The 13,063-nt window shown below is 42.3% G+C and overlaps 1 protein-coding gene across 11 annotated transcripts in view; it reads right to left on the bottom strand.

The window, feature by feature from the left end:
- The window catches only part of rap1gap2a (RAP1 GTPase activating protein 2a), a 93,758-nt gene that overhangs the window by 2,607 nt on the left and 78,088 nt on the right, over nt 1-13,063 (bottom strand). For 7 of the 11 annotated variants that reach the window (XM_084351330.1, XM_084351335.1, XM_084351338.1 and 4 more), the window contains 17 exons: nt 12,657-12,878; nt 12,442-12,545; nt 11,330-11,408; nt 9,773-9,826; nt 8,864-8,947; nt 8,637-8,737; nt 7,014-7,143; nt 6,503-6,658; nt 6,226-6,297; nt 4,423-4,509; nt 4,138-4,278; nt 2,537-2,686; nt 2,035-2,147; nt 1,832-1,930; nt 1,577-1,697; nt 394-496; nt 186-262 (listed from right to left, as the gene is read on the bottom strand). In XM_084351330.1, coding sequence (XP_084207456.1) covers nt 186-262; nt 394-496; nt 1,577-1,697; nt 1,832-1,930; nt 2,035-2,147; nt 2,537-2,686; nt 4,138-4,278; nt 4,423-4,509; nt 6,226-6,297; nt 6,503-6,658; nt 7,014-7,143; nt 8,637-8,737; nt 8,864-8,947; nt 9,773-9,826; nt 11,330-11,408; nt 12,442-12,545; nt 12,657-12,878 — 1,893 coding nt within the window. Of the gene's footprint in view, nt 1-185; nt 263-393; nt 497-1,576; nt 1,698-1,831; nt 1,931-2,034; nt 2,148-2,536; nt 2,687-3,478; nt 3,629-4,137; nt 4,279-4,422; nt 4,510-6,225; nt 6,298-6,502; nt 6,659-7,013; nt 7,144-8,636; nt 8,738-8,863; nt 8,948-9,772; nt 9,827-11,329; nt 11,409-12,441; nt 12,546-12,656; nt 12,879-13,063 lie in introns of those variants that run through there. The other 4 variants (XM_084351336.1, XM_084351332.1, XM_084351334.1 and 1 more) reach the window with 2 other exon arrangements.

Here is a 13,063-nt window from a genome sequence, read left to right as displayed (position 1 = left end):
TTACAGCGTTCGAGATGATAAGACAGCGAGCGCATCGAAAACACACTTTCCAGTCTGCTGCACTAATTCTATTAACTCACATCTCAGGAAGTTAAACTAATCTTGATATGCTGAAATATGTTAGATGCGCTGCTTTATCTCTCAGGACTTTAATATGCTAACCAGGCAGATGTTACAAGACTTACAGCTGTGGATGAGTTGCTTATTTTGTCAAAGCGGAACTTCAAGTTTGACCTCGGTGACGTCTTACTTCTCCCATCTGCTGGATAACAACGACGGAAATGGAAAAGACAGGAAAGAAATGCTCATTAGAGTCTTTCATCTCTAGGATGTCATTGTAGGATTTGATGTGATCTACTCTATGTGTGTCTGCTGGGGAAATTGTGGGTTTACCTGTTGGACTGCGGCACATGATGACAGGGGTACCTGATCCCTGGCTGTCAATACTCAGGGCAGGACTAAAGGCAGATGAGCAAGCTATAGAGGGATGGCTGGCCTGAGGGATAGAGAGAACAGAAGTAATTTAACATGGAGGAAGAGGAAAGAAACCGAGGAGGCTCACTGAGACAAGGAAGTGATATTTTGCTCCTGTCAGGAAATTCACAGCAGGAGGCCGGAAGTCTCACTGGGAGGTCGGAAAGGATGTTTACAGAGAAGAGCCTTCATAACTTGGTTAACTTTTTGAAATAATCTGTATAATATACAAATACATTTAATAATGCAAATTCAGTTGGGAAAATACACTCTTGCGACAGCCCAGTCGCCCAGATATAATGCCCAGTTAACATTTCTGCAAACCAGAGATACATCCGTGCTTGACATTTGGAACAAACGTGGCATATCATATTCACATTTTATGCTTATTAGCTGACTTTGACCTCAGGAGGTGGAGGGAGTGGTGGTGTCTTTATTATAGGGGACAAGGCTGCCAAGCGGGTGACTGCACTTTGACTCTGTGGGGAAAAAATGTAGCTTTTTGTGGCTATTTTAAGCCAAACCATTGTGTTTTCCTAACCCTAACCAAGTGGTTTCTGTGCATAAACCTAAGCAGAGCATAAGCACAGCCTTGTGAAAAAGTTTTTTTTAAGGCAAAGAAAAGCATGAATTGATCCATCTGTTCCTTTACGATGATCACTGGTGTCCTTTACTGCTACAACGTGCGTCAAAGCACCACTATTTTCTCCAGCCTTAATAATAAGCATGACAGTTTTAGCAGCACGCTGTGCGTCTGCGCACGCTGATTCCCATCAAATTAAATGGTGAGAGTAGGGCCGATTTGCCAGCGTTTCCCACATCAAATAAAACAACACTGACAGCCAGTGTCATCTGATACACAGCAAGTGAGAGGAGCTGTAATCATTATAATCAATGTGCTGACAGCCAACACTCTCTATTAGACAGTTCTTGGTAATTACAGAGTACTTCTTCCATGAAAGCTTTGACACAGGCAACAACCTCACACTCGTGCTCTCTTCACAAGACAAGCTCGCCACAATGTAAACACCAGATAAAGTGGGCCAGAACTCCGTGTTTTATTACAGATTTTCTTCTAATTAACTGCGAGGGTTGTACTCACGGTCTCCAGTTCTTCCAGAGCTTCTGTTTCTCCCGTCGTGCTGCTGAAGCTGCTGGTGCTGGACGAAGAACGGGAGATGTTCGGCCTGCCGCTGCTGCACTCTTTCAGCTTGATGAACGGCCTGTTGGGGGAAACAGAGATGCAGAGAAGCTGAGGATCAGATGATCTACAAAAGATTAACTGTACTTCGTTTTTCTTCAGCTTTTTTCTTATAAATCAAATAGTGGAGAATTGAGATGACCAGTGTGACCTTACCTCTCTTTGTTGGGGCAGATCTCAGGGGAGCTGGGATTGGATGACGTCTCTGATCTCACTTCTTGGGACAGCGGGCAGATCTCTGCAGACTTTTGGTCACTGCAGACAAATAGCTCGTTAATGTCAACAGCGATATGATGATACTTCCTGTATGAAAACACAGACCTGGACAACATTTAAAACTGTGAATCCTAAACACCAACCTGCGCGTGTGTTTGTCCGTTGGGGTGTCTGTGCTGGAGTGGAGACGAGGGAAGAGGCCTGAGCGCCGTTTCACCGGGCTCTTCAGGGGAGACTTGGCTGACAATGCAGGAGGCTGAAGATCAGAAAACATGTGACAAACTCTTAAAATCCAATTCAGATAGAATAACTGTCCCTGAAAGAATAACACACACAAATATGAAAATACAGTCATTGAAACTTCACCCGACTTTCTGTCCGTATGGGAGTGAGTAGATAATGACTGAACTTTCATTTTTGGGTGAACTCATCCTTTAATTCACCATTACATCATCATGAAATTAGCTAAAATCACAACACATTTATAATTTAACTTTTCTCCTCTTGTCATTATTAATAAAACTACTTTCTAGAGTGACACACAGCACATGACAGAAATTTTGATGACATCCAAGTTCTACTTTCGTTCTGAGTCACTATCACTGCTTCCCGTCCCCTCTCGCCACATTACACCCTTTCACTCACAGTGAAGGTGCTCTTTGTGCATTCGCTGGTGCTCTGCGGCAGTCCTCCTCCGCTCACGCTGGCCGGGACCCCGCCTCCTACCCCTGGGCTCCTGTGACGGTGGGAACCCACCATGGTCTCCATGGAGTGGCTCCTGACGCGCATGGCTCTCTGGAGGAGGGAGAGGAAACAAGAGGATTAGTGGGTGCGGAGAGACGAGGAGCACAGAGGAAAGGGAAAGAAATGAGTGTGGAGAGTAAATGGAAGTGAAATGGGAGGTTTAAGCAGTTTTAATGCAGGGACCATTTTTAAATGTACTACAAGAAACTTGAATCTGTTTCTGAGACAGTGTCAGAGTAATACTGATGCTTCTAAATGACCTACAAAGCAAGCAAGACCATCAGCAAGATTGTCTATTTCTCTATGATTATAATAGTTATTCTTAATGTTTTTCAGTGGGTCTGACAAGTTATAAAATTGTGAGTTGCGTGCTGAGGATGACTTGAGACATCACAGCCAGCAAGAAGCTTCTCTGTGGTGTGGTGGTACGGCACTAAAACAAAGTTTACTTTGGTTCTACATCATCATCTTTTCTCCACAGGGGCCGCCAGAATCAACGAGAAATAATAGTTTCCAGTAGTAGCTTTAATGTATGAATTCATGTTCAGGGTAATAGATGTTACTGCACAATACAACCACCAGAGGGCGCTGTTCTCCAAGAAAGAAGCAAAGGGAGCCAGAGGGGATGAATAAAACATCCTTATTATTTTAACTTTACATTCATTTATATCATTGATAACAAGATTCATGACATTTTCTAGCCCCCATAACAACGTTCAGCCAGTTGATAAAAATGAAAAACACAGTTATATCACTTTGTTACATTCTATCTTTTTTATTCTGCTATCTCCATACAGCATGAGGTATTTATATTCTTGGATAGTATAAACACAGACAACATCATATAAAAACAATGTTTATTAATCATGTGGTGATCTTGTGTTGAATTTACAGTAATGCAGACAGATAATACACAGTGACCGCCAGGACAGCAATGAGAACAGCGCCCCCTGGGACTGACTGCACAAAGTGCAAAGTAGCTGTCCATAATGCCTGTGAAGAGTAAGAGAGCCCAATTGTCACATTAGTCACACATTCTCCGCACACACACGCACACATACACGAACGGAAATTCACACTTAAATGGGCCTATTAACATCACTTAGCCTGTGGTTGTGAATAAAAGAGTGTGGGGAGACAGTGAGTGATGAGGCACAAAGAGTTAGATGAAGAGGGAGGGAAGAAAGACAGACCAATAGGACCATTTGTCACAAATACATAAGTACAGTAGTGTTGCATTCATTTTCACACACACACATGAATGCATGAATGCACCTGCACACACACACACCCTAGGTATAAGGTCATCTTCGAGCATGCAGCAGCAGCAACAACACCACCCACGGTTCAACACCTTAAGTCATCTTTCAGACCTGCGACATTTAGTTGACCTGCAGAGAGAAAACCTCACTCTGCCGTAATGAGGGCGATTAAATAAATGTCACAGAGCTGAGAGATGAGTACATGGTGCCTCCTATGCTTCTCTCCAGGTTCATGTTCACCTTGAAGGACTCCAGCAGACCCCCGTGTCCCCCGTTCTCCAGCTTGTCCTCCTCCCCGGCCTGGCCCAGACCCAGCGCGGCCTGGCTCTGTCTGTGCAGCTCGTCGTGGAGGTTGTCCAGCAGCGCAGCTCTCGTCCTCCCCTGGAATCAGTTCACACACACACACACAAAACTCATGTAGGCAAGCGTCAGGCTGGCAATTATGGCGATGATTATGGACGAAGCTGAAGAGTGATTGAAGGCGTGCTGGGGTGTTTTGAGTGCGGCTGTGCGAACGTGTGTCACCTCTAGTTTGGCGAATTTGTCGGATTTGTAGCAGGCGTTTTCAGCATTGATCAGCTTTGTCAGCAGGAAGTCTCTAAACTCCGGACCCTGGAGAAAGAGAGGGAGCGAGAGAGAGAGAAGTGGTGGAGTTAGATGATGAACCAGAACGGTGGGGGCCAATGATGAGGAAGGGACAGGTGACCTTCATCAACACTACAGACTTGAGTGTCGCAGCACACTGTGTCTGAGGAAGAGTATCAACCTGTCATGTCAAAATGCAAGAAGAAGAGGAGGGCTAGCGTTTTTGGTCACACTTAAAAATAAACATCATGAATAAATGGCATATTTGTAGCAAATTAAACTCTAGTTAATAGGTATTTTACTGTTAACAAGCTATGAAATGTTTTATAAACCATTTATTGAACAATTCTAAAGGTTTGTTAACTTTGTCATCTAAATAATGGTGACAGATGAACTACATCTATTTATAAAGCATTTACAAAGTATTATAAACATCAGTTGCACCTTTATAATAAACAATTGCTTTATAAATGGTATAGAAAACATGTTATTGTTTGTTAACAGTGAAAAAAAATACTAACTAAAGTGTAATTAACTATAAATTTACCATTTATTAATGATGGTTATTGTAAAGTGTATCTTTTTAAAAAATACATTCATGTAAATGTTAAATTGTTACTGTTGTACTTGTTTTAATTAAGAACATTTTGAATACTAAGGTCACAAGCAGTAGTGGAAGAAGTACTTAGATCATTTACTTAAGTAAAAGCAGCTATAAACCAAGGTAAAAATACTCAATACTTCAAAATCCTACAGTACAATACCTATAGTACAGAAATATCATCAGCTAAATGTTAGTATCAAAAGTAGCTCTGATGAATAAATTCATTCATGTATCAATAATTTGTGAAAAATGGGATGATTTGACATCTCTGAGGCTTCAACAGTTATTTGCCATGTGAGACGTTTAGAGGAGAAAATGAGTCTTTGTTTGAACTGCTGTCAACTCATAGACATGCAAAATGTGACGAGGGGCTCCAAGCAGACACTTCTCCTTTTGTGATGAGTCACAAGCCAACAACGCTTCTCATATCATGTCATCATTGGTTTTCTTTGTCGTTGTATAAAACAAACATTCACTGCTTTTGAATACATGAAGCGGATGTAGCAGAGTGGAGGTTTAAATTAAGACAAAATGTATTAGTATCTCTAAATTCTGCTCAAGTGCTTCACTTTAAAGTACTGTATTTTGACAGGGGACATCATCGTTGTGTTACAATGAGTCCACAGTGAAATCCATTTTCTTTTGGTCCTAAACAAGTCATTATGTGCCCCTTCGCCAAGCATAATGCCATTTTATGAACATATGAACAGTCACTATAGTAGATTTAAAGACATATTGAATGCTTTTAAAAAATTATAACCACTTTCAAATAAACATTTTAGCAAAATAATCAATGTCTCTTTTGTTATTCTAGCCAAATGTTTTGCAGACTGAACTTACTGTTCTTTTCTTGAACACAGCTGAGTCCAAATGATAACCCAACATATCATCTTTTACCAAAAGCATCTTTCTCTCTCTCTCCTGCAATGTGAGTGGCTCCCATTGGACACATTCAAGGTTTTTTCAGAAGAAAACGAAGAGCTGATTCATTGAACACTTTTATATAACATTTTTAATCTAGCCACAAGGCTGGAGGTGGTGTCTTGAGTCACCTCCAAAAGGTTTTCTGAATTTTCCAAGTCAAGATGATTAGATTCACAACTCAAACCTCTCATATATGAACCTGTGCTGTCTCTCACCTTCCTAAAGACAGCTGGGTTCGGGAGAGGGGGTCCAAACGGAGGCACATCCTCTCTCGCTGTAACAGACACCTGTTGACATAAAACAAATAGTAGTCACACTTTATGAGCGTGTATTTCAGGAGGGCACGTGTTTCAAGCTGGAAACAAAGCCTGAAAGAAACCTGAGAGCACATTGTGATCACGTTGTGATTCCTCGACAACTTTGTTGTGCTTGTGCAGATATTTCTGTAAGCACAATTCGTTTCCTGCCCAGTATCACAGGCGTGGTTTGTACCTTGTATGTTGTGTTCTCTGTACAGGGGTTCTCAACCTGCACCAGCACGTAGGCATGCAGGAAGTTGGAGGCGATCATGTCCGGAACAAACGGCGTGGCCTCTTCTTGGAAGACTGCAGCCACGATGTCATTTCCTATGTGCCTTTTCCTCTGGAGCTGGAGAGGCAGAGGGGAGGAGATTTATTAGCTGCTCAACAGATTTCATTTTGTGGCTGTGTCGCTCAGACGACACATTTAAAACAACAGCACAATTTACGAGTCTTCCATGACGGATAAACACTGAATGCACAGGGGTTTATGTGTTTCTAAAGAGGGGTTTGGAAGCTCCACATCAAATTACTTGCAAACATTCAGTTAATATTCAGCCACAGCTTACATAACAGCAATTTGGCAACGAGAACAGCATAGCACATTGTTAATAACCACACATAACCAGTTTAAAATGTGTATATTTGAGCTAAATCCATTGTGCCTTCAGTGCAACGATAACAAAGCCAGTAAAGTCTTGTACCTGCTGGACGTCTCCCTCAGTGAAGGGAAGCTTGGTTGACACGTGGAACATAATCTCTCTCTGTCTGAAGACGGTGTAGACAGATTCAGACCCTGTCTGTCCGTGGGACACATCCAGCCCACCGCGGAACCTGTCACGTCATCAAAGCACACGCGTCACGCTCTCTGTGTGGCCTCCAGCCTCCAGTAAGAAGATAACATTTTATTTCATGTATTTTAAAATGCAAGGTGCACGCTTAAATAGCCCCACCGCCACACGAACGTGTTGTGCAGTTCGCTGCAATGTGTTCTTGTAAATGTTCTTAGATGATCATTTCTGAGGGTGCGCTTACGTTCAATTCATAAAAGACGGCGAGCATGAAAAACTAAGCTCAAGCTACTTATACTGTTGCCTGCCTTGTGATTTCCCTGTTTTCTTTTCCTCTCTTTACTATAATGCAGCACAAACAAGGGCTTAGTCAAGAAAAGCCATGGACCAAAAGAGAAAATCAAACTTTTTGGAAGATGAGATCATGGTGATGGCACAGGAGAAAGAAGCAACACGTATCACTCAGTAGACTAAATAGTGGGTTGACAAACAAAGCCAAATACACAGTTTGGGATTGTGTCACCGCTGCACATTGTTCACAAAGCTCATGCCAAGTTCACCAGCCCTACATAACCAGAAGGAAAATTACTCATGCCAGGTCTAGCCTTTGCTTAGAGACATCATCACATCAAAATAAGTTTTTATATAATAACAACCTATACATGGTTTTCTGTTTACATCATACTTAAGATCAAAATTTATTGTGAGTCCGTTTTTATAAATGAGGCCCCTGGTCCAGATCTGGTAGCCAGAGCACAGGTGCCCATGACACAGGGCCGGGTTTTGGGCCAGAACAGGGCCAGCGATAGTCACACAGCTGGCTGAACCCAGGCCATGTCATAGGCACCTGTATACTGGCTACCACCTGTGGACTGCAATTAAATTGTGTTGCAATTGTGAGTGATTGTGTTCATGTTCTAACATTTCCTGGTTCTGCTGCTACACAATAAAATCTTTTATCCAATTAAATAATGGCAGACTTTTACTGTGAGGAATTAATAGGAAATGAAATGTGTTTATCACCAAATTAACAGAGCTTTTTAAGCGGCTGCTCTTCGATAATACTGCGGGGAGGCAATCCTGTTGTAATGAAAATGCAAATCCTTGCTGCACTGTGTTGATGCACCAAGTCAACCCGGATCCAGCCGAGCCAGCACATGTATCGAAAAGCCCCTATGTGGGCCGAGTGTATGTGGCTGTGTGACCTGTCACAGACTTTACTTTGCTATGTAAGTGTAACACGATGACTGCAAGACAATAAAGACAGTATAGAACGCTCTGATTACCTGCCCATGTGGCACTTTCTTTTCTCGGATCTGTTTCACTAAGCAGTTTATCCCAACTGCGCACTGGGGCCAGACAAATTGCTCCAAGGTTACAGTAATTAAAGCCTGCTGTTCTCCTTTATTGCGATACACTTTCATGGCACCCTTATTTTGATCCTTGTGGACACTTTTTCTCTGGTCTCATTTTCATTGCACTTCACTCTGCTTTGTTATTATCTCTTGTTCAATCGCACTCTCGTCCTGCTCTTACCCTTTAAAGTCCTGGAGTTCAATGTTGTCGCCCAGGATACCGAGAAACTCCTTGAAAGCTGGCGTCTCCTCATTGTTCCCAAACAGCTCCTCCTCTGATGTCTGAGAGGAAGAGACACATAAACGGTAGAGGACAGAAAAGAGGGCGAGAGATGCCAGAGATGAAAGAGCGCGTAAAATCAGATATATGAGATAAACTCAAGTGCCCTGATCAATATAATCGCTCACCTGTCCAAATTTCTGGTAGACGAGTCCAAATTTGAAAGTGTTGTTCACTTCGTGTTCGTCATAGGCCACTATCAACTGGGATCCCTGTGCATACACAAAAACAGTCATTTCTCTCCCAGTCCCCACGATCACTTATCTCGCTCAACTTGTTACACACTTTCTTCTTGCTGTGGCTGTTGGGAAAACATGTTTTCCTGCTCTCCGACATGTCTCCAGGGTAGGTTTATTAGGCCCTCGTTACGTAAGGCTGACATGCAACAAACTGTCACGCTCCTCAGCGAGGGCAGCGATCTCGTCGACTGAGACACAGATGGGTTTTTTTTTTTTTTCCTTTCCGGAGGCACAGACTGAAAGCATGCTCCATCACACTCCTCCACAGGGCGCTAAGGAGGAGAGGAAGATCCATCATATCCATTTTAGGAAGTTGTTGCCCTCTCTTAATATCATCAATCATTTTCTGAGTGATGTGCTTACTGAACAGGGCAGATGTTAGGGAGGTAGGGGGCTTGTGAGGGTAAAATGTGGTAAGTTGTGTGCAATGTTCCTGCTTGGTTATTGAAGGTGTTGGCGTAGGGATAGGTGGGTTATGCTGGCAAACATAATTAAAGGAAACACTGCATCACTTAATGTTTAAACAACTGCCCCGGGTCTTAAGTAAAGAGCATGAAATATTTATAAATGTGCAGAATATAAAAAAGTTTCTAATGAAGGTTACTTGGCAGATATTACTGAATGTCGCATCAGCACTTTGAACCCTACGGTGGCCCTTTGTCTCTCAGCAGAAGCCGTCAAGAGACAGGAAAGGTAACTCATGTCAGCTTGAATGAATACATTTATAACTGGATAGATGAGCTCAGGTCAGGCTGATTATTAATGAGGTCACAATGTGGGAGTAGGGGATAAACTCACCCGAGGGTACAGGACCGGGTTGAACTTCAGTCCCGTGGCATCGTCACACAGAAGCTGGAAGAAAAAAGAGACTCGCTGTGTTTGACCGATATCATATAAGAGGAATCTATTTCTCTAAGACTGCATGTTGTAAAGTATACCAACTGCAAGATACAGAATATTTTTAGATTTAGTAGACTTTGTCATGGTTTGGGATGTTGGGTTAGTTACTGTTTCCTGTTTTATTTTGTAAGTTCTCTCCTCATGTGTCATGTCTTGTTTTTCTCTTCCTCCTCTTCACCTGTGTTTCATTTGTTATTAAGTCCCTGTCAATTTAAGCGTATGTTTTTCTCGTACTTTTGGTCAGTTTGTCTGTCCTTGTCCTCGTGTCAGTCCTGTTGTCATCCTGTTTTCATCTGTGCATCTCCTGTGGCTGCTTCCCTGTCCTCGTGTGTTCTTGGTTTGTCCTTGGATTTTGTAATACTTTTATATTTTCCTTTGCTTGGCTTTTTTGTTGCCAGTTTTTGTAGCCTGCCATTTAATTGTTTGTACTTTTAGATTTTGAATTTTGGGATTTTGGACTTGATTAAAGCACCCTTTTTGTTTAATTACCTGCCTCCCTGCGTGTCTTGGGTCCTTTCCGTTATTGTGAGTTTTCAGTCCCAGTCTGGTTTAAGTAACAAAACTACTTTGTTAGGTTGAGGAAAGGATCATGGTTTTGGTAAAATAGATATTTTCAAATTATTAACCAAGTGTCTGAAAACATGGGAAAAAATGCTTTTTTTGCCATCTAAAAAAAATAAGGATCTGCTCAGTACATCCGTGGTTTATCATCTAATTTGCTCACTGAATGTGAACCGTTCTCTCCCTGACTGGATCATTAAATCAGAAGTGAAAAAATGAAGTGCTCAGTGGGACTCATTGATGATGATTACTGTTGGATATGTAAAGATGAACCGAGCAGGTACTTTTCTTCATTCATTTAATGTGTACTTGTTCTTCTGCTTCTCTTTGGGAAGCGAGGACTCAAAGGAATACTGATTGAGTGGTTGCTTAAACCATTCACAATCCGCCCCGTCGTGTTTATTGGGAGAAAGATCTCTCCTATCACTGAGTACAATAAGAATCTGGACTTTATGGACACTCCAAGTACTGATCTGTCTGATTTTGTTCAGTGGGTAAAAATAACGAGTTGCAGGACTAACGGGAAGCTATATAAAGTTTGGTCTCATTTACATAAAGACAAAATTATAACAGAAAGTGAAAATTCCTTCTTTTCCTCACTTAGTTGGTCTTCTTTTACTTTTACAAGTTACTTCTGTTCATTGCTTTCTTTATTTGTTTTATTCTGTTGTAATATTGCATTAGTTTTCTATGTGTTGAAAAGTTAAGTGTTGTTATGAAATGACATAAAGTATGGCAGTAAGCGGCTGAAAAGATATCCTACTCCCTTAAGCTGAGTGACCCAGCCTCCTGCTCTTACGGCTGCTGTTCTGTTTTGATGTTGCTATGTGTGCGTGGAGAGTTTAAGAAAAATTCACACAAAATGCCTTTGAGTGCTCGCAAACTGGATGTTACCTTTGCAATCTGGGGGACACTGGGCAGCTGGTTGATGCCTGCTAAAGAGATCCTGTCATGGACCGTTTTGATCCTCGACCTGCAACACAGAAAGAAGAAGAGCTCAGAGATTTACTCCATCACAGAGATTTCTTTGGGTAAAAGCTACGAGGGAAAAGCAACAATCACGATGGGTTTAGTTTCAGAAAATACAGAGAAGAAAGAAAGCAACTAGTGACGGGCTGATTGGTATCAAAGAGCCATCACATGGCTTCGGCCTCCTCTGCAGCGCCCACAATGGCTAACGAAAAACATAACATTGCTTCATTGTTTTTCTCGCCTGTTCGTGAAAATGTCACCAACTGTGATAATGGCAAGAAAGCTGTCCACCACAGCACCACAAATCTGTGCACAGTTAATCATGACAAAGAGCTTGACGACATGGAACAAAAGAGAAAGGACGAGGGAGGAGTTAGACACAGTCAGGCGCTCCACCACTTCGGTCCAGAGTGAAAGATTTGAACAACTACTGGACTGATTGCCATTGAAGTCTGTACAAACATTCATGATCCCCATATAATGACTTTGGCCCTTTCCTCACATGAACGAGATTTGTATGGCTCTGATTGTTATGTCTCACCAATTATTGGATTGATTGCCAAAACATTTTAGTGCATTTGTAATCACTTTGACGATATTCTGACATTTCATGTAGCACCATGAGTTGCTCAAAATTACAATTAATCCACTACATTGGTTTATGACCAAATATTCTAAATTATTGGCATTCTCATTAGCCTCAGCTGAACTTCAGCCTCAGTGTACTGCTAATTAGCAAATGTTAGCATGCTAACACACTAAACTAAGATGGTTTCACAGACCAAACCACAATACCCTCCAAGCTGTGTCCGCCCACAGCGCTGCACAACTAAGGACTTAGTCTTGTTATTGTAATGATCAGTATGGAAGACCTTGGTTTCGGCCATCACTAAGAGGAACAAGGAGAGCAGTCGACTGGGAGTTTAAGTTGGACTTTTAGAGCCTGGACTCAAGAGAAACATGAGTTCTTCATGTAAGACATACTTTACAGTGTGACACATGAAATACATCAACTGGCATTTCTGTCTTCGTACCTGAGCATGATGCGTAGGTACTCCTGTCCCTCGGCCTCCTCGTGTTTCAGAGACATGATGAGGTTGCCTATGCTGCTGCCGGTGCAGTAATAGTTCATGTGTTCCTGGATGCACGAGTTTAGAGAAGAAAGCGAAAGAGATGTTAGGTCAAACACAATAAAAGCCTGCTGAATTCATGACTGAAATCACATTAACACAGACACACACACACTAACCTTGCCCAGGAAGTGTTTGCGGTAGGCACGGGCTGTGCTGTTACACTCCAGGCGGTAGCTGTGCCCCCCACCGGGGCTCATGCCCTCCCCTCCGTCCTCCTCCTCACAGAAACTGGACTCTGAGGAGGACGGGGTCCCCGCTGGTGCCTCCACATCCTCAATCCAGTAACCCCCGAACTGTGGCAGGATTACCTGGGGGTATGGACCACCTTTCCCCAGGACCTTGGACAGAAGGGCAACAGAGAGGTAGATAACAACAAATTTATAACGACATGTAATACCTCTGGGGCATGCAGGGTTTCATAAACCTTCGTAAGGCAAACTTGTTTAGCATTTAATAATACAAATAATGCTAAGTACTTCAACTTTAGCGTTTGGTTCTTCATGAGAAGGGTGTCAATGTGTGT

The sequence above is a fragment of the Pagrus pagrus genome (genome assembly GCF_965226575.1).
Source record: "Pagrus pagrus genome assembly, chromosome: 4".
Taxonomy (NCBI): Eukaryota; Metazoa; Chordata; class Actinopteri; order Spariformes; family Sparidae; genus Pagrus; species Pagrus pagrus.
The sequence above is the reverse complement of the archived record's forward strand: the minus strand, read 5'-3'. Positions and strand labels throughout refer to the sequence as shown.